The sequence below is a fragment of the Xenopus laevis genome, chromosome 1L (assembly GCF_017654675.1).
Source record: "Xenopus laevis strain J_2021 chromosome 1L, Xenopus_laevis_v10.1, whole genome shotgun sequence".
Taxonomy (NCBI): domain Eukaryota; kingdom Metazoa; phylum Chordata; class Amphibia; order Anura; family Pipidae; genus Xenopus; species Xenopus laevis.
In genome coordinates this window covers 202,067,171-202,092,667 of record NC_054371.1, presented here as the reverse complement: position 1 = coordinate 202,092,667, position 25,497 = coordinate 202,067,171, and the positions used below count along the sequence as shown (strand labels likewise).

The window sequence follows — 25,497 nt, the reverse complement described above, 5'->3', positions numbered from 1 at the left end:
TATGCAAATTAGAGGCGGCAGGGAAATCACGTGACTTTTTGTCACAAAACAAGGCAATAAGTAAAAAATGTTTTCCCCTTCCAAACCCTAATTTGCATATGCAAATAAGGATTCAGTTTCGTATTGGGCCGAATCTTTCGCAAAGGTTTCGGGGGTTCGGCCGAATCCAAAAAAGTGGATTCGGTGCATCCCTAATTCTGCTTCCAACTGTAATTACGTTTAAAAATAACTTTAGGATGATTGATCATTTTTGAAGAGGTGGTTCACCTTTAAGTTAACTTTTAGTATGAATGGCCAATTATAAGCAACTTTTCAATTGGCCTTCATTATTTATTTTTTCAATTGTCTTTTTCTTCTGACTCTTTCCAACTTTCAAAATGGAGGTCACTGACCTGATTTTTACGGCTACACATTTAGGCACAGATTTATTAAGGTTTGTGTTCCTGTTTAAAAAGACTAGAATTTTTCAAGATTTATTATACCCCAACCCTGGAAATAGCTTGAATCTGAAAATAAACCATCTGAAACCTGTCATGTAGAAATCAAAGTCAGAGGTCCCTTGAACCATTGGAACCTTCATGATGTTCGAGGTTTTTTCAGAGGGTTTTGCCCGAAAACTCGAATAATTTGAGCTATTCCATTTTTTTCCTGTGGAAAAATCAATTAATTCGAGTTTTCGGGTTTCAGGACTCCCATTTGAGTTTTCAATATGATACCATTCAAGTTCGTTTGAGGTATAAAAACTCGAAAGATGGCCATAGACATAATTATTACGATCTTTCTTGGAAAAGATCTTTCCAAGAAAGATTGTTCGTTTCAATTCACACGTGTAGAGCTGAATCGTCAGATATTCAGGTAGAAACAATATAATTCTACTTGTATCTGACGATTCAGCACTAACAATGGCCGATGTTTGGGGGCCTTCAAAGGTGCTTGATCAACATTTTCCATCCAGCCCGATCGATGATCCAATATCCAAGTCTTCTGCCGATAACGGTTGACTCTTTTCCCACCATACATGCACCGAATATCATACGAAAATTAGTTTGGTACGGTATTATCTGTGCGTCTATGGCCACCTGAAAACTCATGAAGGGTGGGTGTTTCCCCCCCGAAACGTTGATGTTTGGTGGCTGAATAAAAGGGGATAATCCCCGACTGCATTAATCGTTGTGTGCGCGGATCCGTTTTCATTTACACACCTGAAAACTCGACCTTTGATAAATAACCCCCTTAATGTTATTGCTCCTTTTAATTACTCGTCTTTCTATTCAGGGCCTCTCCTATTCATATCCCAGTCTCTTATTCAAATCAATGCATAGTTGCTAGGGTAATTTGGACCCTAGCAACCATATTAATGAATTTGGACCCTAGCAACCATATTAATGAAATAGCAAACTGAAGAGCTGATAAATAACTCAAAAAACACAAATAATAAAAAAAAATATTAATTGCTGATTGTTTCAGAATATCACTCTCTCTATCATACCAAAAGTTTAATTAAAGGTGTACAATCCCTTAAATTAGGATCTTGATAATCTTCCTATATGTCTTTGCCGTGTGGGGGAAACCAATGCAGATATGGGGGGGGGGGGTACATACAAACCTAGGACAGCAGTGCTGTCCATGTCAGAACACACGGCACTCAGGCTGATTGCAAGAATTTTGCCAGCCACCCGATTTCCACTTTCTTGGATGCCAAAATGTTTGCAATTGCCTCTCCACTGACCTGAAGTCAGTTGGGCCCTACTGGTGTACATTGAAGTCAGTGGATTATTGCAGTGGACACATGATTGTTTGCCTAAGAGCTGTAGCAAGTACATTTGTCACAACTGTCTCTTGCGGGTCAGTTGTCAGCAGTGAGAAGTGCGGTGAATAGCCCTGTTCCTAATCTATTGAGCAAATTTGGGGGCACAATTATGAATGATCCTACTTAGCTTGGGTTTGAGTGAATTGTTATACGAAAACAAGAGTTATTTAACTCACTTTATTCTCCATGTGCAGTATTTTTTTCCTCCAGTGCTGTATATAAAAAAAAAGATTTAGAAACTCACCTTGTTTTCAGGTGGTGAATTTTTATATTTTGAAATCAGCAGTGGATCGGTGATTTAAATTCATTGGCCTAATTTACTAACATTCAAAATGAGTTTTCATGCACACATGAGAGTAAAAATTACATTTTTTGGTGTTTTTGAGTTATTTAGCCTTTTATTCAGCAGCTCTTTAGATCCAAATTACCTTAGCAACCAGGCATTGATTTAAATTAGACTGGAATATGAATAGGAGAGGGTCTGAGTAATATATAATTATATAATATAGATATAATATACAATGAGTAATAATAACGATCAATAATAAAAAGTAACAATACATTTATAGCCTTACATTTATTTTTTTAGATGGGGTCAGTGACCCCCATTTAAAGCTGGAAAGAGTCAGAAGAAAAATGCAAATAATTAAAAAACAAATACATTTAAAAAAACTTAAAAAAAATAAATAGCCATTCTAGCCATAGACATAGAATTAGCCATTCAATAACATACTGACAGTTAACTTAAAGGCGAACCACCCCTTTAATGGTGGAAGAGAGGAATTTGTTGCATGCACTTTTCTTTTAATCAGTACCCACAAGTCTTAGACAATGACAAGGCATTTTTAGAAAAAAGTGCATATTTGGAGAACAAGTTTCAAATTAGTATTTTTGATGCCAACTGTTCAAAGTGCTTTGGGTTAAAGGGTTGTTCACAATTGTCATAGATCTGAATTATCACTTGCCCCTTCTACTTCCGTCTTTTTTTGGGAGAGTGGTGCTCCCCCCATCCCCGGCTGAAAATTGCCCTCAGGGGCCTATAGAAAGTACATGAAACCAAGGACACACTATGTTGATCTGTGGGTAGTAATTTGGTGAGTGTGTTTCCTTGAATGTTATAGAACTACAACTCCCAGAATTCCCCTTCCAGCTATTGGAGGTTTACTAGAGGTTGTCGCTTTGCAACATCTGCAGTTCTGAAGGTGCCTTTGTCTATTTTGTGTTTTGCTTTATATTTGAGGGATGAGAAAACAGTTATTTCCAGCTCCATAACTGTCCCACCTGATAATGTCCCAGTAAATTGTACAGTGATTTAACTACAGTGAGCCTGCTGCTGCCCCATCTGTCAATATAACCAGTTTGTTAGATTAAAATACTGTACATACTTTCCAGCTGGCACCCGACCCAAGCCTTCTCACACACATCTATTTCTTTAGCTTTGCACTTCTTTTCATTGTATTTTTGATGATAAATGGTAAAAATGTTTTTGTATCAGAGCACAGTAGTCTTTGGTCCTTGCGAGGTAGGTAATTGGATTCCTAGTATACAACCCTCTCCCTTCACCCTCTGTTTTGTTAGCAGGAGTTGGTTATGCAGGGGGTCTATTTTATCTGTCTCGCAAGGACCAGGCATGGAGTTTCTTCAGTCTCACTGAGGGCCATTCTCAGGGCCTTTTACCAAGGAATAATTGCCTCACCCTCAGCCCCAGTGTTTTCTCTGTTTATGAATTAGTATACTGCACCATGTTTGCTACATGGCCTTGAGATTTGCTGGTTGTACATGTTCTTCCCTGGCACCTTTGCCTTTTAGCCCCACACAGGCCATTATTTTGTAGATCAGTCCTTTTCAGATGAATCTGCCTGATTATTAGTGGGTATGTGACCCTCTAACTGAGTAACTGCTTTGCTAGCACCTCAGTTGGTTTGGCTAGGGTAATTGGCTTGGGTAATTTGGACCATAGCAACTAGATAGCTGCTGAAATGCCAAACCGGAGAGCTGCTGAAGCTAAATAACTCAAAAACCAATAAAATTAAAAAATGAAGAGCAGTTGCAAATTCTGCCTCATACTAAAACTTAAAGGAGAAGGAAAGGCATCCTGCACTTGGGGGTGCCAAATGTTAGGCACCCCCAAGTGATTGTATTTACTTACCTGAAACCCCGGGCCGGTGCTCCTATCAGCAGAAAACTGCGCCGGGCCGGGGTTATACCAGTGAGCACCACGGAGCGATCCCCTTCCGGCTTCTTCTTACTTCAAATTTCCCTGGGGGAAACGCATGTGCAGTTGAACGAAATAGCAGACATTTTAGTTAAAGTTCCGTTTTTTCGTTCTACTGCACATGCGCAGCCGCGCAAAGAAATCAGAAGATGGAAGAGGATCACTCCATGGTGCTCACTGGTATAACCCTGGACCAGTGCAGTTTTCTGCTGATAGGAACACCGGACCAGGGTTTCAGGTAAGTCAATACAATCACTTGGGGGTGCCTAACATTTGGCACCCCTAAGTGCAGGATGCCTTTCCTTCTCCTTTAAAGGGGTTGTTCACCTTTGAGTATGATGTAGAGAGTGATATTCTGAGACCATTTGCAATCACCTTTCGTTTTTTATAATTTGTGGTGTTTGAGTTATTTAGCTTTCAGCAACTCTCGAGTTTGCAATTTCATCAGTCTGGTTGTTAGGGCCCTAACTACCCTAGCAACCATGCATTGATGTGAACAAGAGACTGGACGGAGTATGAATAGAACTGGGCCTGAATAGAAAGAAAAGTAAAAACAGTTAGCGATAACAATATATCTGTAGAGTCAGAAGAAGATGGCAAATGATTTAAAAACTGTACAAAATAAATAATGAAGACCAATTGAAAATATGTTAAAAATAGGACATTCTATAATATACTTGTTATCTCAAAGGTGGACCCCCCCCCCTTTGAATACCAAAAACAGTTGCCTTTTTAAAACCCAAAGGGATGGTTTTGCCACCAATATCGATCCAATCAGCTTAGTTACAATCAAGTACAGTAGTTGTATATGTGGCTCAGGAAAAACTCAACCCGCACCCAACTAGTACCCATGTCTTTTTGTTTTGTACGCTACTTGTAAGTGTGCCTCTGGTTCCAATACAGTGAATGCTTGGGAGCAGTGGAGAAGTGTATTTTCTCCAGTCTGACCTGCACCCAACCTTAACCCACAATAGTTGGTCAAATTTTAACCTAAACCCGCCCAGGCAGTGGTCAACCCTGCATATCACTAAAGTACATGTATATCCAGAATCCTTTGGACCTGGGGTTTTTCCAGATAAGTGAATTTGTGATTATAATCATTTAACAAATTCCCTGGGCCTGTGCAGAAAACTTCACAGTACCCGCACCCGACCCTAACCCACCCTATCCCAATCTGCACCCGCTGCTGCCCTCTGTTTATAGACCCACGCCCGCCCCGCAGTGACATCACAAAAGGGCGGATGGAAGTCTCTAAATTCTGGCGCCAGAAGCCGGAACTGCTTTTGTGCAGGAGTCCGGGTAAACCCTTATTTTTTAAAATGGCAATTTTCTTATGATTACCCAATGGCACATACTACTAAAAAAGTATATTATTATGAAAATGGTTTATTAACATGAAGCAGGGTTTTACATACGAGCTGTTTTACGCAATATCTTTTTATAGAGACCTACATTGTTTGGGGGGTATAGTTTAGCAGACATGGTGCTAAAAAAAAAAAGGCTTTGAAAAGGTTTTAGGCTTGCATTCTGTTACCCGGGGGCCTGTTCCTGGTAGGTTAGTGTAGCTCAGTCTCGCCTGAATAAGAGTTCATGATGCAGAGCTTGTTTATCAGACACATACATATGATTAGACTGATGGCACATGGGCTGTATAAAGTGGTCCTAATGACCCCTTCTGCCTCCCATTCACTTTATTAGGAGATTACAGACTGCCTGGTCATTACTGGATCTCTTCAGTGCTGTCTGATGCTGCCCATGACTTGTGCCATTCACTTCAATGGTATCTGCCAGGCACTGTGCACAAAGGACAGGTTTTGGCCAAAAGATTTACACTTGAGTGTCCAAAATAAATAATGTGTACCCAGAAATCCAGAATCACTGCAGTTAATCATCATGGAACATTTTACATGATGAAAGAAATTAAACATTTTCAGCCAGCTAATGTAATGAATTCATTAGTGCCCTCGTGTTTGCCATTCAGAATAACTTCTTTGTATTTGTGCTGACGACAACACAGAAATATACTGGGTAATAAGCTCTGAGCAGGATGTTTGTGGCACAGAGACGGTCTGGAAGTGCAATGGCATGGAGGGATGAAAGCGTAAACGCCACCTCTAATTGCTTGGCACTCACCTCTGAAACCCGGCATGGGTACTGGCACTGCTTTATAAGAGACGAGCTGCTGCAGTTATTGGATTAATGTAATAAGCTGACAGGGATGAAAAGGGCCTCCACTGGCTTTCATACTGATCACCTGCACAGACCCTTGCTGTTTATATGTCTTTTTTTTAAGGTGGAATTCTAATTTTGGTTATTCCCTGGGAAAAAACAAAACATTTTTAGAAATACACCTAGCTCCCTCAGTATGGCCAGGCTCCCCACTGCATATAAAATATAGGTATGGAACATGTTATTCAGAATGCTCAGAATACTGTTATATTTTTTTAAATTTTAATTATTTGCTTAAAATTGAGCCTATGGGAGACAGTCTTCCCGTAATTCATTCTGGGATACCAGATCCCATCCTTGTATGAATAATATCAATAGCATATTTGTATATATGTATTTGTGTGTGTATATATATATATATATATATATATGTATGTACTTTGCAATGGCTAGACTTTCAAAGACTTATATAACTAATGCTACCAAGAGTTTACGTTTAATTAGATTGAATAAGCCTCGGGTGCTGTTGGCAGAAACATTAAATACACTCAGGAAAGGTTTGGCTGATGTGTTGGGGGAGCTTAATATTAAATATTTCACTAATACAATTATTTACTGGTACAATGATTGCAAATAAACTCAGGAGTCAGGAAGGAGTGTTCCTTTGAACTGTAAGCTGTGTCAGCATATTTATCTTCTTTATTAAGATTCATTCTCTCCTTCTGTTCAACTGCAAGACCATTATTATACCTACCCCTCTGGCTACCATGTAGTCTGTATAGGATTCAGTACAGTACTGAGAATATTATAAGGTCACATTTATTTGGCCTCAGCTAGGTGTTTTTTCTTGTCATTTCACTCCATTGTTCAATTAGACACAGGCATGCCAAGCAGCAGTTACAATAACAATACATTTGTAGCCTTACATATTATTTGTTTTTTTACGTGGGGTCAGTGACCCCCATTTGGAAGTTGAAGAGAGTCAGTAGAACGTGGCAAGTGACTTAAAAACTATACAAAAGCAGGCCAATTGAAAAGTTGCTTAGGATTAGCCATTCTATAACAATGAAAGTTAATTTAAAGGTGAACTGCCCCTTTAAGAGAGCATCATTGTGCCTAGTCTAGCCTGAAAAGTTGGCAGGTCTCTCATTAGTTTTGTAATGATCTTTTTAAGATGAATATATATTTTAATATCTTCTTTTTTATTGTGCTACCATCCATGCATTAGACAACAACTGGACAGGAATTTTAAAATTAATTTGCTTTTTGCAGTTGTCTTTTTCTGGTTTGTTGTGCCATTTACATCACTACAAACAATTTAACATAGATAAGAATAACTAAACATTTCTAAGTTATTTTTTTTTTTATCATAATCTGCAGAATAGGAAAGGTTACAGTTTAATACACAAAAAGACTAATTGTGGAGATACCCATAATGTAATACTAATTTGCATCCACAAGATGTCAGCAGAGCAACTGGCAACAAGTAAATATGAAACGTCTGATTTACAGAGACAAAGCAATGCAGCAGCCTTCTCTACACTCTTACATTAAGTTTTTCTGCTTTCCTCTTCTCTCTTACCATTTGTATACCTACAGTAATCTATATTTTGTCTTTGCATGTCTAATGCTTTGTACTCATTCCTTTCTATATGACCAAAGTACAGTTATGGGATCTGTTATCCAGAAAGTTCCAAATTACATAAAGGCCGTCTTCCTTAGACTCAATTTTATCCAAGTTTTTCAAAATTTTTTCCTTTTTTCTCTGTAAAAATAAAACAGTTGATCCCAACTTAGGTATAATTAACCTTTATCGAAAGCAAAACCAGCCTATTGGGTTTATTTAATGCTTGATAAAATTCCCTACCCTACATAGACCCCCCCTCCCTGCTCCCCCCCAGCCTAGCTGGTACCTCCTAAATGCCCCTAACTCTTTACTTACCCCTTGGTGCAGATTCAGGGCATCGGAGTTCATGGGCGCCATCTTCAGCCGCTTCGGTAATCTTCGGGTCTTCTTCCAGCGCAATTTCCATGACTTTCAGCACATGCGCAGCTGTCGCGAAACAGAAAATCGCTCCAACTGCGCATGCGCCGATACGGCACCTCCCAAAGATTACGAAGAGAAGAAGATGGCTGCCTTGAACCACAATGCCCTGAGATTGTTGTAAAGTAATACAAATATAATGCAGTGTTGCCCATCACAATTCAACGGAGAAAAGGCTCAGGTTACACAGCAGATAAACTCTGTAGAACATAATGGTGTTCTCTATTATCCACTATTTAACCACTTTGATAAAGAGGCCCATATAAGACAGAAACCCCTAATATACCCATCACAGAATATATGCAATTTTTACTGAAATCCAGCTGTCTAACAGTTTATCTCTTTCTGCATCATTTGAAATCCTGGCAGGGAAGGAGGGACTAAAACAATAATGTTACAAATTGTAACAAGTTCTCCACAGCTTACAGAAAGCATGCAGGAACTACATAACCCACAATGCTTGTGATGTTCTGTTCCTTATTGAAATCACGTGTGCAGGGAATAGTGGGGTTTGGAGGATGCAGGCTGAGGACAGATGGCTGTTAATACAAAGTAACAGTAGTCAGCCAGCTCAGCAAAGTAGTCAGACAGATCAGCAAGAGAGCAGGGGGCTAAACTTAGGGAACTGCTCCAAACCCTTAAAAATCATGAAGAGTCTGCATATTTTTTATTGATGTATATTGCAAAGTTGCTTGAAATTATGTTTGCTTTTCAAAAAGGTAACGTTATGTTTGAGTGGAGTTCCCTTTTAACAGGGGAAAAAAAGATGAGTAAATAGTACGTAAAACATTTAATTGAAAACTACATACTTGCGCTTTAATGCAGTGCTGCAAATGGATATGAAAATGGCCATTTCTTACAGATCATCTCATGCCCAGCATTTGGTGCTCCACTAGGGCAACACTATCTAACGCTGCCGAAATCATTGGGCAGGTGCAGGTAAGTGACTGTCCATCCTCCCCTGTGCTGTGTATAGAGTGTGGGAAGGCTCAGGTTACAATACAAGTGAATGGGTTTGTGTGATCACCTTGCAGCCACACCTTGGGGCAGTTCCACACTTCACATCTAGAACTGCATTTCATTAGTGGTTGAGCATGTTTAGGTGACACACCGTGCTGCACTTTTTTTGGCTGGTTGGACGCGTTTCCTTTTACACATTAAGCAACGTGACACATGGGTTTGTGTAACTGCATGTGACTGAGAAAGCTACCGACGCGCTACCCTCTTTCTAGCATGGACTTTTAGGAGGATGTTGCAGCCACTGAGGTTTCCTGAAGCTGGAAGGCTGGGACTATGAAGACTGGATGATGTGCGTGGCACGGTGCCACTGTAAGACTGCCAGCGGCTGTTTTTGAAGGGAAGTGACATTTTCAAATTTTGAAGAAAATTGTTCTTTTCGTAAGGGAGTTGATATCCTGTTGTGCTGGGAGCCCGGTGCTAGGATTCCTGGTGACCCCTTAGGGCACAGCAACACCATGGAGCAGACCCTGATGAATTTAGTGGGTCAGGCGTCGGCTGTCAAAACTGTTCTCACCATGGCCGATAAACTGCAGATTAGTTTCGATGTAGAACCGACTGCAGAGGAAATCAGACTGAACCATGCAGAGCCTGACCTGTCCTCTGAGCAGCTTATTGCAGGGTAGGTGCTAATGGCTGGAAATAGCCAACATTCCTCCCTCCAGATGTTGTTGAACTATAATCTATCAGTGGCTGCTGGGAGCGGAAGTTTAGTCACATTATTACAGTTTTCCTGTTCCTGGTGTAGTTGTATTATAAGCCATTTAAAGGGGCACTCTACCCTTTATACAAGTGTGTTTTATATTTTAAAGGGGATGTTCACCTTTGAGTTAATTTTTAGTATTCTGAGACAATATGCAGTTGGTTTTCATTTTTTATTATTTGTTGTTTTTGAGTTATTTAGCTTCTTTTTTTTTTTTAAAGGTAAGTTTTATTGTTTTTACAACATAAAACAAAATAACCCAAAACAGAAATTAGTAGACAGTTTTTTTTGTTGTGACCAGTTACAATAAGTACAGTTTTTGTTGGTGCAGGTACAGTGTCATGCCATTAACAAGTTATTGATTGTAACAACTGTTAGTGCCTATGTGGGTGTATGAGGTACAAATCAGAAAAAATGATTTCTCTGTAATAATAAAGCAGTACCGTGTACATTTAGTTAACGTTTAAATTAATTTTAAGAAGAATTAATGTACGGAGATCCAAATTACAGAAAGATCTCTGGAATTCTGGGTAACAGGACTCATACCTGCATTTGGTATGTAGGTGCTTGTGCTGCTTCAAGTTAAAGCACTTTGGGCAAGGATAGGAATATTGGACTAGAAAGGGCTTGCCATTCTGTGGCTCAAGTCTAATTAACTAATCCCACCTAATTAATAAATATGCCCTCTAATGTGTTTATTTCCCCTTGTTTTCATGGTATGTCAACTTATCCCAAATAATCAGATAAGGATCCAGTCCCTGAACTTTTAAAACCTAATTCCTCTTTAAGCAGCATGGTACCATAGAATAAGGTCTGAAAATGCCTGGAGTGGATCGTTATCTTCCTAATGACATGAGGCTTAATTGACATCAGTTGTAACACAGAAATATCCAACTGTTTACTCACCAGCAATTTCTCTGTGTCTGGCGCTAGTTATATTATGAAGCTTATCTCTTGCTCAGTGCTAAATTCACACCTATGTGTCTTCTGTAACCTGAATTGGCTTATTTAGGGTTATAGCACATGGGCAGATTCGGGGTGATTTAGTCGACTGGCGACTAATTGCCTCTTCTTCGGGGTGACAATCTCCCCGAACTGCCTTCCCCTTGCCTTCCGCCTGCTAGAATGACAAATCGGCTGCGGCAATGCACTCACGGCGTTTCAATTTCCGAAGTCGCCCGAAGTTTCCTCGTGAGGCAACTTTGGGCGACTTTGGAAAAGTGAAGCGCTGATAGTGCATTGCCGCAGCCGATTTTTCATTTAAAAAAGACAGTTCGAATCTGACCGTGTGCTAAAGCCCTTAAAGGCAGAATGCTTAAAGTGCATGTTCTGACTTGTGATACAATGTAGCAATAGTCTATCCTTCATGTTATGTTTTAGTTTAAAAGCTGACATTTGCTTCATCAGAATCGCCAGTCCACACTTACTTAATAACTAATAATAAATAAAAACCTCTGATTATTTTTTTCATTAGGGAAATTTCGGGTTTACATTCACTTAAAAAAATAAATAAAATTCATACACAGACACACAAAATCTCTGCTTGTGTCGTAATTTTTTTTGTTCTTGGATAGAGTCACTCAAACAATTTGCCTCATGACTGCGGATCCAGGTCTGAGTACTTGCTCGTTATCAGGATCCTTAGTTCACTCATTAGCTGCATTAAAGGGAATGTCAACCCTAAAAAATTATTTTTGGCTAATAAAAGAAAACATTGTTCTAAGCAACTTATATGCATTCATTACAATTTTTCTTTGGTTTAAAGGTATTTGTATATGTATTGCTATTGAAAGCAGTGTTTGTCCCTTTCTATTATCCTGGTGGCTCAGACTGTTGATACAATGTAAGACAAGGCAGCTGATTAAAGCTGGCCATAGACGCAACAATCCGATCGTATGAATTGTGGATTCGAACGATTTTCGGACCGTGTGTGGAGAGTCCCAACATTTTTTGTCCGGCGGAGATCGGTCGTTTGGTCGATCGGACAGGTTAGAAAATTTCTGTCAGCTGCCGATAATATCTCTGCGTGTATTGCCGATCGTATGATTTTCAGTGGGAGACTGTCACCAGCTTTGTCAGACATAAGTATCGTACGATTGCTGTCAGGGTCAGAACATTGGCTGATCTGTTCTTTTACTACTTTATTTGATCGGAATGGTAAGACTTTGATCTGAATGGTTAGTGGCAGGTCGGGAGATGGGAAAGTCCGATCGTACGTTGATTCATACGATCGGATCTTTGCGTCTATGGCCAGCTTAACAGACGTGTCTTTGCTGGGGAACTAAAGCTCCCCATAGACACAAAGATTTTTCTTGCTGAACGACTGATTTTAGTGAAGTCCGACCAATCCTTCCTTATCCTTATTGTGAAGTTAGTGGGATTCGAACAATCGTACATACGATAATCGTTGTCTCACGATGAAGATCGGATCTTTTAAAAATCTTTACCTCTATGGCCAGCTTAAGACTTTTGCAACATTGTTTAAAAGGTAACAACCAAGAGTTGTTCCATGGCAATAGTTTTTACAAATAACTTTAAAAGAACTGAAAATTCTGAATTAATGTACATGGGAAAGTTGCTTAGAATTATGTTTTCTTTTATTTTGCAAAAATAGTTTTTTGGGTTGACTTGCCCTTTAACTCAATAGTTCCTTTTACGAGGAACTTTATTTAAAGGGCAAGGAAAGTCCAATTCACTGGGGGTGCCAAAATTTCTAGAACCCTTGCCACCATCTGACCCCATTTTCTCCCATGCTCATAGGCAGAATAGTTATAGGATCTATTATCCGGAAAACCCATTAATGTGAAAGCTTTGAATTACGCGAAGGCCCTTTTCTCATAGAATCCAATTCTTTCAAATATTTAAAAATGATTTCCCTTTTCTCTGTAATAATAAAACCGTACTTTGTACTTGATCTCAACTAGATGTAATTATTTCTTATTGGAAGCAAAACAGTTCTATTGGGCTTATTTAATGGTGAAATTATTTTTTTAGTAGACTGAAGATGGCCATACTCTATAAGATCTGCTCGTTTGGCGAGGTTGCAGAACGAGCGAATCTTTCCCCAATATGCCCACCAAAGGCCGGGTGATATCGGGCTAATCCAGTCGTTCGGCCCTTGCTCAGATAGCACAGTGCTTAGATTAAATTAATTTCACCTTCTGTGGCAGGAGAGGTAACAACTTGAAATGTTGTGCCGGACAGGAGCCACTGAATAGAATCCCAGCGTGTGTGTTGGTTGGTGGGAAATCTTTATATTCTCGCTGCGCTGGACCCTGTTAATATGCATAGGTAATACAGCAGAGACAAGGATGAATGGAGGATGTCTGGAAATAATTTATGAGCAGGGCTAATTAACCTTCTGTTTGCCTTTTTTCACAAAAGGAGAGTTCACCTTCATTTATTTGTTTGCCATTATGAAACTGCTGCACTTCCAACACATTCCTGTAACTCTTTCCGTGTCCGTTTTATTAACGACAAGATTCCCTGTACTTTTCTTAAAGGAGAAATAGTCTGCATGACCGCTGCAATCAGTTTACCCCAGTGATTTCTACCCAAGTGTGTTTCTGCACGCATGTCTGTGTAGCTGTGTGTGCATCTGGTAGGGAAATTGGATTGTAAGCTCCACTGGGGCAGGGATTGAAGCGAATGATTAACAACTCAATGTGAAGGGTTGCAGAACATTTCAGTAATGTATATACCCCAGTCTCACTTAATTCACTATTCTCTATTCGCAGAGTAACTGCTAATTTAGATATGGGAGGGGAATTGCATAAGGGGTAGAAATCACTCGTTTATTAGAATGAAATTAGTTGGTTATATAAATAGTTCAATTACTTTCCAATCAGACTGGAATATGAATAGTAGGATGATAGTCAATAATAAGTTAAAATGAAAAAGCAGAGGCAGACCTGAAAAAGCCTAATAATTAAAAAAAAAAATACATGAAAAATAAAGACTGACTGAACAGTTGCTTGGGATCCATCTCCAACTTTATAAAAGTGAACTTTCCATTTAATCATACATTTTAGTAACTGTTGATGTTTCTCCTTTGTTTTCCCTCATTTTTCTAGGAATGAAGACCTAAAGCAAATGCTGGAAAGCAACAAAGATTCTTCCAAGCTGGAAGCAATGAAGAGGATTGTTGGGGTATGTTTACTTGCCTGAAAACCACTCTAGTATGTGTGTGCCTTCCAGTCTGCAGCCCTAGCATGACTAGATAACACTTCTTTTTATGTCAGAATTTTACGCTTGGCTACATATTCCCATAAAATCACTGAATATGATTTTACACACCTTGCTATAGCATTAAAGCGGTGATACATATTGTGTTCCAACACCATTTGTTAGCACAGCTTTATAAAAATGTCTCCTATTGTGACATGTACCATCAAAACTCATTGGGGTTTTTCTCTTCTGTTGTCAGATGATTTCAGATGGAAAAAATGCCTCAGAGCTGTTCCCTGCTGTTGTCAAAAATGTTGCGAGCAAAAATCTTGAGGTGAGTAAAATGAAAATTGAATTGTCAAATTTAAACTTTTCAGAAAGCGGCGTGTTTTGCACAGTGCTTGGGATGGATAGGCTTGGGGTGGCTGGTGAATGTGTATTATAAAGAAACCCTCCATTTTGGTATATAATGCATTGCTGGTGGCACAAGGCAGCTCTGTGTTTAGGACTTGCCATAGCCTCAGATGCAAACTAAAGGCAATAATATGTGATGCCCCTTGCTGCCTACTACCTATCCTTCTGCATTCAGAACAAAGTGCAGATTTTTGGGCTCCATTCTATGGGCACAAATAGATGCATCATTGGCTGCAAACCAAGGTGCAGCATGCACATTGCATAAAAACAGGGTCTTTTACATTGTACATTTTTTGCATATTACATGTTGCCCCTGGTTTCTTAAATGATGCCTATAGCCCTCAAATCAGGGATGTGCAGATTGGTTGAGGTGCTTCTGTTTTGCATTAGTTGCACTCTCATTTCTTCTGTACTCATGCTGAACTTCAGAATAAGTAATTTTTATTTATGCCAGAATAAGAAATATACAATATAATATTGGGCAAAAAAAGGTTGTTTTGGAATACAATTGATTAACATTGGCTGGAAAAGGAGCAAGGATAAGCCACACTTATAAAACTTGCTCTTGATTTATGAATGGCAGATGTACTCTAAGGAAATAGAACTAAATGTAAACACTACCTCCCATAGGAATGCAGCAGTGTACTAAAAGCAATGCAGCAGTGAAACACAACATCTGACCTTGATAGTCCACTTGTGGTGTGAAACAGGTCAGGCAGGTCTATGCCTTTCTGAATAAGTAAAAAAAGAGTTCTTACCAGAAGCGTGTTTCAAGACTGAGCCCTTAGATAGACACTGCTGAGGTCCCAACTATAAGTAAATATGACTTGTGTGTGTTACTGAGGCAACGTGGCCTGCATTGTTCACAATCAGATATCATTGGTGACACCCTTCATTGTGCTCTCAAGCTTTTTTTTGTTACACTCTTGGGCTTTTTCAAATGCTACAACGCATGTAGCTATCTGACTTTAGTCAAAGGAAAAAGGAACGTTTTAAACACTGGTGGGTACCAAATCACCCCTAGTGATTGTGATTATAATCTCTTCTCAGTGAGCACCATAGTGATCTTCTTCTGCTTCTTTGTTTTCCAGTGGCCCTGGGTTGATGTATGCTTGGTAGATTGTTGACTTTTTTGTTGGAAAGTTTGGCTTTTCTCTCTACTGTGCATGCAAAGGAGGAAATAGTAGGAAGGCGACTGCTCTGTGGTGCTCACTGTGACGTACCCTGGGCTGGTGCAGTTTTCTGCAATCAAGAGCACCAGCCCAGGGGAACCAGGAAAGTGCTTATAATTATTAGGGTGACCACCCCCCCCTCTTATGGTGGGCATACACGGACTGAACATTGTGTTAACGGACCAACTGGCTTGCGTGCAAGATAAACAATTAATATCTAATTTGGACAAATATTATTGTTCTACTTTGTAAGAAAGAGATGAAAAGTAGCTGAAAGTACCAAAATCAAATAGCAGAAAGGATTTCTAGAAATTAACAAGGCATAAGGAATGCCAGTAAAAGCAATAGCAACCCAGTTCCTTCTGCAGGTTTTTGTATAAGAATAGCATGAGCATTTAAGAAAGACAAACCATGTCAGAGGTTAATAGAGGGTTGTATAACTGTAACCAGGGAGAGGCTAAGCACACAGATAAAACAGAATAAAACATGAATCCATTCAACTCAAATATACACATATACTGTGCAGAAGTAAGGTTAGTATTGCGACACACTGTTGGGGACAAACACACCCAGTAAACACACATTTCATCTACAACAGAGGTTTTCTGACTTTTTGGTTCAAGGCCCATTTTATGTTTCAAAATTAGTTCAGGTACCCCATTAGAATACAAAACTATACTCGGTAATCCCCTGTATAATCACAGGACAAAGATTTTAACCTTGATACTGTAGGAGAATACACGGGCCAATACGCTGATGCATGCGCCTGCCAGACTATCTGCCCAAAAATAAGGGAGATATCAATCAGGCATGTTTGAGTTTGTTGAAGTTATCCTCTTCTGACTGCCTGCATTTACATTATTATTATTATTATTATTATTTGAACATTAGCACTTTCTGCACTAGCGATCTGGCCCTTTCTACACCACCGCGCAGTGGGGGAGGCAGCACTTCAGCCGTCTCAGGATGGCAGGGAAGGCTGATCTTTTACATTGAATCACCATTTTGTGATGCTCTGTGTGTCAATTACTGATCACCAGTAGAGTGGCGTAAAAGCTACAGCTCTGTCCATTGGCTGCCGTAACCTAGCATGTATGTACACTCTTGATTTGTGTGTGTGAGCACAGTGCCTCATACAATTAAATGGCAGTTTTTGTGCATGGGATTATACAGTCATTTAGTTACGATAACCCTCACACAACAAAGCCTTAGTTATTCTTAGGCCCCACCCTTATTGTTATGTAGGAATGGAAATGTATTGTAAACGCTGAAGGGCACTCCTTACTAGTGATGTGCGGGTGGCCCAATACCCACGAGACCTGTGGGACCGACGTCATGGCTCCTCTTGCGGGTCGACTTCCGGCTTTATAGACTTGTGCCTGCCCCCCATCCCTTTTTGTCAACAGCAGGTCAGGTTGGCACGGGTCTATGAATGGAGGGGGGGGGGAAGGTGAGTGAAGGATTTTCTCGATCCTCACATCACTACTTACAGTATGTTTATGTACCTGCTCTTGCTTATGCACATGTGCACTGTATCTGGTAGTGCTCTACTAACCCTGTGGGAAATGAACATATTAGGCCAGAAAGATCACATTCCACTGGGATAAGAGGAGATCAGAAAGGAATGCAAGGGATTGTAAATGGGCTTGAAATGGTCATAAAAATTAAAAGTTCATTATTTTGACATGCTTACAATAAAAGCAGAACATAAGGCTTATGGCATACGGGGCAAAATGGTCTCAAAATGAGGACCATTTTGGGTTTTCAGATAACTGCCTGTAATAGCAGTGTCATGTGGTGGAGCTGTTTCAGGGGCTTCTCCGCTGGCTGAAATATGCAAAAAAAGTGCAGCGTCCTTCTGTTGTCAAGGCGGTTTATACACTAGGGGGTAAGATTAATTTTCAGGAAACCAACTGGTTATTCAGGGAAAGCTAAACATGGCCAAAAACAGTCTCCGAACCCGTTCTCTTTTTTATTAGATATCTACGGGGGTGGTCTAAGCCCCTCAAACCAAAACACATACCGGGCGTTTCCCTTGTCTTGTTAGACCTGTTATTAATCCTCTTACAATCAATGAAGTGAACTCTAGAAATAGGAAGCCTTGAAATCACCTTATATCTTGCAGGGAGTGTACGTGTCCTTGCCTTGCCTCCATATAAAAGATTTATAGTTATACTGTGGTCTATGAATACTACTGTGCAAAAGGTGTACGTTTATGTGGCACACAGTTTGGAGTAGGACAATGGCTGTTCCCAGCAATGGAAATAATCATTCTCCGTGTTCAGGTTACACGTCAGCGCCGCAATAGGACAGTGAAATGACTTTCATATGCTGTTCATGGGAACATTTACCTCACTGTTAGGGGCACATTTACTTAGGGTCGAATATCGAGGGTAAATTAATCTTCGATATTCGACCGTCGAAGTAAAATCCTTAGACTTCGAATATCGAAGTCGACGGATTTACCGCAATTACTTCGATCGAACGATTAAATCCTTCGAATCAAATCATTCGAAGGATTTTAATCCATCGATCGAACGATTTTCCTTTGATCAGAAAATTGTTAGGAAGCCTATGGGGACCTTCCCCATAGGCTAACATTGATGTTTGGTAGGTTTTAGGTGGCGAAGTACTTGGTCGAAGTTTTTTTTAAAGAGACAGTACTTCGACTATCGAATAGTCGACTGATTTTTAAATCGAATCGTTTGATTCGAAGTCGTAGTCGAAGTAGCCAATTCGATGGTCGAAGTAGCCAAAAAAATACTTTGAAATTCAAAGTATTTTTTATTCTATTCCTTCACTCGAGCTAAGTAAATGTGCCCCTAAATCTTCATATTCTAAAGTACTGGTAATTCAGGTACAATTGAACACAGACCCATTTTCCTAAAGGTTTCTCATCTTGAGGAAGTGACACTAGGGTTGCCACCTGGTCGGTATTTTACCAGCCTGCCCGGTAAAAATTATGGTTGATCCAAATGTAATTAATAGGGAAAAAAATTATAGGAATATATAGGAAGGCCGGTATATTTTTTCCGGAAAAGGTGGCAACCCTAAGTGACAACGATCCTGTAAGTAATAATACTCCCTAAAGATGAGTTTGGACTTTCCGGGGCCGCAGGTCATGAGCCCTCCAACTGCTTTCCCACTGCCCCCATTGCAATTCCTTTTGCCCATTCTATTACTATCCTTTTTATTTGTACAGTACTTTTGTCTTTTTATCCAGACCATTGGTTCATGGTGCAGAGCCTTCCAACAGGAATCCCATAGACTGGATGTGGCTCTCTAAGGCAGGAGTGTCCATACTTTACTAATGCAGGGTCTACTGTTCCATGGAAAATATTACTTAAATATTATAGTGATTAATGAGAAAATGAATATTACTCTATTTTACAAACAACTATATTTTATGTAACCTTAAATGTAAACTATCTTAATAAAATGAATGAAACAGGAGGGTGATTTAGACAAGCTGGTTGACAGTTTCTTGAGATCTGCTGATCACCAGCTAGAGGTCTACTGGTAGATCCCGCTCTACTTTTGGACACCCCTGCTCCAAGGCATTTGATCTCCCCCAGTCCCAATGTCCTCCAGTGTTGCTTATTGTATCTCAGATTATTACAGCACAACATACATCACACTTATGGATAGGGAAGTTAAAGTTTTGGGCTACCAGCCCCATTTTTGCTTATATTTTGCCATAGTATGTTAGTCTTTTTTATTATTGCCTTGGCATATCACATAGGGACTTGGTATAGTCCCAAAAGGTTTAAAACCCAATTAAAGGAGAGCATTGAATCAATGTATTTATCCAGTCCAGGCATGACTGCAGTGTATATTCGTGTTTAATGAGCAGAAGGCTGCCTGTAATACTGTCTGTGGATTTATTCTGTAAGGCCCAAGCTACCAGCAGCTTTGTTGGGAAATGGGATATGTACCAGATGTTACCAGATAGCAAAGGATGCAGAGTGTTACCCATTACAGCACCAGAGGTACACTCCAAAATCAAAGGTTTAGTCGATATGTCATGAAGTTTGATGTTCTAGCATTGATAAACTAATTAAACACACCTTCCTGTGTTCCCCAAGACTAATGTGGCCCTGTTCTGATTAGTTTCCCAGCCAGGCGTGTAGTAACATTGAATAAGAGTAAGTGCAAAGAGAGCGCTGTAGTCACGCAGTCCCCGAGAGCTCCTGTATCTGGGCACAGAGTGGTTTCAAAAGAAGAAGCCTATCTCGGCATGCTGCAGTCGTTCTGCGCATAGGCCTCTTGTGGTCTCTATTGATTTGCTCTAATCTAAAGCAGGAGAAGGACAAATGTTGTATTTTGCAACCTTCTGTGATTTAATATTGTTATGTCTTGTACCCAGCAGCCACAAAAGTGCCTCTCTGGAGAGCAAGAGTATATAATTTTATTTTGTTAAGCCAGAAGTTTGGAAATGTACTGTGTCGCCATGCTGGGCACAGAGTATTAAGGAACAAAAGCTCTTTCTCTATACATGCAGCTGTCTGTTTACCGCTTTACGCCACTCAACACTTCTGTCTTTTTCTCCCCCCCCCCCTTTAATCTCCATCCTTGGTGTGTTACATGCGATTGTTCTTCATCTTTTCCTATCTCGGCTAATTGTAAATGTATTTCTTTCTTCTCAGATAAAGAAGCTGGTGTATGTCTATCTCGTACGCTATGCAGAGGAACAGCAGGACCTGGCTCTCTTGTCTATTGCTACTTTTCAACGAGCTTTAAAAGTAAGTTCTCTATCTATATCTGTAAAGCACAGTAAAGCTGGCCACAGACGCAAAGATCAGATCGTACGAATCAACGTACAATCGGACTTCCCCATCTCCCGACCTGCCACTAACCATTCCCGATCAAACAGTACAAAAGAACAGATCAGCTGATGTTCTGCCCCTGACATCAATCGTACGAAAGTTATGTCCGAACAAAGCTGGTGACAGTCTCCCACTGAAAATCGTACGATCGGAAATACATGCAGAAATATTACCCGCAGCCGACAGAAATCTTTTAACCTGTCCGATCGACCAAACGACCTCCACCGGACAAAAAATGTCTGGACTCTCCACACACGGTCCGAAAATCGTACGAATCCTCGATTCGTACGATCAGATCTTTGCGCCTATGGCCAGCTTTAAGCTGAAACGTGACTTTCTGTTCCTCAGGCTCTTTAAAGGGTTAAACAAGACCTTCATTTTCCCTTAAATGTACAGAAAGTGATTAAACAATGTACATCGGCCTGGCACCTTCTTATTAGCAATTTATTCACTGCCAGTGCAGTTCAAAAATATAATTTCTTGAAAAATAAATCGAGAGTTTAGATTGTGAGCAGAATATTTCACACTAGTGTGCCGGTCAGGAAAAACTCAACCCTCATCTGACCATAATCCACAAAACCTTAACACAGTTGCCATAGTAGGACCCTCAACCCAAACCCATGCGTTCCCACTTTGTATGCTACTTCTGGATCCAAGACATGGAATTTTTTGGAGTGAGCAGAGACAGAGTCAATACTTACCTAGTCTGACCTGCACCCAACCCAAAATCCTAATGGTTTCCCAAAATTCAACTCGACCCTCTCCTACCCATGGGTAAACCTGCAGGTCCTGTGGGTGTCAGGGCAATCCACATATCAAGACAGGGAATTCTTGGGAGCGCGCAGAGGAGTCAGTGCTTCCCTGGTCTGACCCGCACTGAAATTTAAATCAGAGCCTGCCCCACTCACGGATAAATCCACAGGTCAACCCATGGGTCAAGTGGGTTTTGGTTGAACCCACACATCATATTTTCAATATACTCCCTTTTTGCAAATGAATGTGAGCTGCCATATTGCTTGCTTCAAAAGAGGCGTCCTCCGTAAACCCTGATATCAAAGGATGATTAGGGTTGTACTCACAATGTGAAATGCGCTGTTGCTGGGCTGCCTTCATAAGTTAAAATAATTTAGAACACAAACTCTTAATACTCTTTTATTCATACTTCTCAGCTCTTCATATTTAGTATATATTTTAATAGCTAAGCTATATACTACCTTTAAATTGAATAATTCTGCAGTGCTCCTTAGTGACCATCTTTTTTTTTTATTTCACCACCATGGATATTGCAGAGACAAAGCCAAACTGTAGCCAGTCTGAGAATTAGAATATTCACAGTTTAAATGTTAAAAACCTAAGCCTTAATACCTAACCCTTCTTTGTGCTCTCTTTTTAAGGATCCCAACCAGCTGATTCGTGCAAGTGCTCTGAGAGTTCTTTCAAGCATCCGTGTCCCAATTATTGTTCCCATAATGATGCTGGCAATCAAAGAGTCAGCAGCAGACTTGTCCCCCTATGTAAGAAAAACTGCAGCACATGCAATCCAGAAGCTTTATAGGTAAGGGTATATTTAGATCTGTGCTCTGAAAATAAGTGGAAATATACATTTTTTAAATGCTTTTTCCTCTGGTGAAACCGATTCTTTATTATATTACATGAACAGTAAATATCGGTACAGGTATGGGATGCGTTATCCGGAAAACATAATAAAACTGCAGAAAATATGGGCACAGTCTTTCAACACTATGCATATACATTTTGTTCCGGATATATACTCACCATGGTTGGCCTGTTTTCTGAGCAACAAGACACCTATAAAATGTACATGCTTCAGGGCAAGTTGCTAATCCATTAAGATACATGCTGCTTGTAACTCTGGTTTCTTTGCGGTTATTCAGCATTTTCTAAACTGATTACAATTCAATGGCCACCAGCATGTGGATTTTGTACAGGTATAGGATCCATATCAGGAAACTCGTTACAGCCATACATTTTTAAATGCATTTGCTCCTGGTGAAACTGAAGGTTCATTCACATACTCAGGCTGGAAGTTATGTCACACCAAGCTAATACTGCAGCTGCTATCCTAAACAAACAGAGAGGTTCTAGAGCTTTTTTAGGTATGGTAAAACATTCTACAGAATAAATATAGCATTCTAGCTTGCACTTTTGCAGATAATCTATTGGCAATAAAATGCCTCTGTAGCTTTCCTTTTTCCTTTAAGAGTGGCTTGGATGATTTCTTGATACTATTGTCATACTACAATTTAGAAATGTAGGTATGAGTTAGTTAAGTGCAGGCCAACCAAAACACGGGACCCGTGGGTCGGGCTAGTTCGGGTTGACTTCCAAACAAAGTTTGTGGGTGCACGTTGAACTTTAGCCTGCATCCATCGAGTTTTTCTCAATCTGCACATCAGCAGTATGAATGTGTGTATATCTGTGCACTGGGGTCTTTTCTCAAACCCAACTTACTGGCTATGTAACATGACACATAACATGCTGGAAAATGTTTATATAAGGAATACTGGACCCCCTTTTAAAAATAGAAGGCTGGTGGTAGCAACCAAGAAGTTTTATAAGGCAAGTTTAGTGGAACCTCTAACAATATATGGGGAGTAATGTAATCCCTACTACAGAATATAAGATATTTGAAGTCACCAAGGAGTGATGACTTCTGACAGAAGAACCGTTTATAAGAAAATCATTTACAGAATATCTATGTCTCTTCTATATTATGAGGGTGATGTACTGCAGGCTGAGTGTTTATATACAGAAACATCCTTATACTGTAAGGTACAGAGTACCTATTACAGAGGCACGTATTAATAATTTATTTGAATCAACTGATATCACTAATAGAATAGATGAGATCACTAAGCAGCATTTATGAGGATATGTATTCATTATCTATTATAAAGGTTTATTTTACAGGTTATTCATGATTCTTATGTAAATATATTGTTTTCATTACTTTAATACTATGTTCCAGTACAATAAATATGTTGCAGCTGCTTATTTTTATAGCATTTTAAAAAGTGGAAGTTTTTGTTATGTATGATTGTAGATTTTCTTCTTTTCTAACTACCTCTTCCCCAAGTCAATTCTTTGGCTGTTTGACCTCACTGAATTCTTATTCTTCCGCATCTGCTTAGATTCCCCAATACTTTCACCACTAGCTGTGACCCTTGTTAGGGATGGTGCTTTGGAAATTAGGCCTTATCTTATCTGATCTGGATTTTAATGGGGGCTTATTGGCCAACCATAATTCTACTCCTTGATCTTGATCTGCCAGCTATAGATACATTATTATGGCTGTTATTAGTTCAGTGGGCTGAATCACTGATTATTTCTCAACCTCATTATTTACCTGGTTAAGACCTAGACTGACCACAGGATAAATGTTACTCGCGGTGGGAAAGGCATCAGAGATGTTATTGTTTAGCGAAGACAATAGCAGGTAAAATAAATTAAACAAAGGCAGCAAAGGTGCTCACACATTATGTTGGGCCAGATCTATTATAATTATAATCTTGGTATCCTGAGACTTTCCCATGCACTTTTATATACAAAGAGCATCCTGCTCATTAAGGCATTGTAAACCTTTCTTGGCCCAAAACAAGGTTTCTGGCTCCAGTGAAGCAAAGCACAGCTACACTATGACCCTTTCTCTCAGTTGGGCTCTTGTGTGGAGCAAGAGAGTGGTGTTGTTTAACTACACCTTTCACACTGCAAATCAATCAAGATAATGGATGCCATAAACACAGGTTTATTTAAAGGAACAGTAACAGCAAATAAAAGTGTTTTAAAGCAATTAGAATATAATGTATAGCTGTAGAAATAAGTAAAATCAGCAGAACTTGCCGTGCTCTTCTTGAAGACATTTCACAAGTTATCCGACTGGCTTTTTCAATTCAGAATTGAGAAAGCCAGCTGGATGACTGGTGTAATGTCTTCAAGAAAAACACAGCAAGTCCAGTTGATTTGACTTACTGTATTTCTACAGATATACCATGACCTGGATGAATGAGAATCTTCGCAAACAAATATAATGCCCTGCGCTGGTAAAAGTTTTGTATTTGCTGCAGAAAAACTACTATAGTTTATATAAACAAGATGCTGGGTAGCCATGGGAGCAGCCATTCAAACTTGAAAAGGAGAAAAGGCACAGGTCACTTTGCAGATAACAGATAAGCTCTGTAATGGAGTACAATTGTATTCTGCTATGTATCCTGTGCTTGAATGGCTGTCCCCATGGCTACAAAGCAGCTTGTTTATATAAACTACAGTAGTGTTTCTAAAGCAAACACACCAGTTTTACCAGTGCGGGGCAACACAACATTATGTTTTCATTATTGTAAACACTTTTGTTTGTTGGTGTTACTGTTCCTTTAACACGTGAAGGTAGTCCTCACATGGTACAGTGTTGTCATAGAGCTACATGGATTGCAGTGATTATTATTCATATTGACGGACACACGGCCACCGCTGTGGGGACAGACTTATCAGGTTTAAAGCAGGGATGTATTTACCATATAGGCATTTGAGTGCCGAAGCCTAAGGCGCCAGCTTTAAAGGAAATTCAACGCTCCCCCCCCACAGATGTTAACACCTGTAAATGCCCCTAAGCCTGTAATTACCCCTCGTTGCAGAGCCAGCGCAGTGGAGCTCATGGACACCATCCTCTGGCGCTTCGATAATCTTCGGGTCTTCTTCCAGCGCTTCAGTAATTTTCGTTGCTTTCGGCACATGCGCAGTAATCATGAAGCAGAAGACTGCCCCAACTGCGCGTCGAGAGGCATACCTCCAGTTCTGTCATCAGTGCCCTGAATTTTCCTCATTTTTAGCCTGGCTTTCAGATCAGAAGCCACATAGGAAAAAAAAACTGCATAGTTGTTTAATGGAATTACCCATAAGTCTGCGATTCTGCACCTAGACCAAGACCGCGTACATGCGCATTTGG

At 39.9% G+C, this 25,497-nt stretch overlaps 1 protein-coding gene across 3 annotated transcripts in view; it reads left to right on the top strand.

Annotated features, from left to right (window-relative positions):
* Positions 1-25,497, top strand: part of ap3b1.L (adaptor related protein complex 3 subunit beta 1 L homeolog) — a 143,539-nt gene that overhangs the window by 4,228 nt on the left and 113,814 nt on the right. For 2 of the 3 annotated variants that reach the window (XR_005964980.1, NM_001091840.1), the window contains 4 exon segments: positions 14,032-14,107; positions 14,385-14,459; positions 20,358-20,453; positions 21,932-22,092. Coding sequence is in view for 2 of the 3 variants with exons in the window: in NM_001091840.1 (NP_001085309.1) it covers positions 14,032-14,107; positions 14,385-14,459; positions 20,358-20,453; positions 21,932-22,092 (408 nt within the window). In the remaining variant the exon portion in view is untranslated. 3 annotated transcript variants of the gene reach the window in all.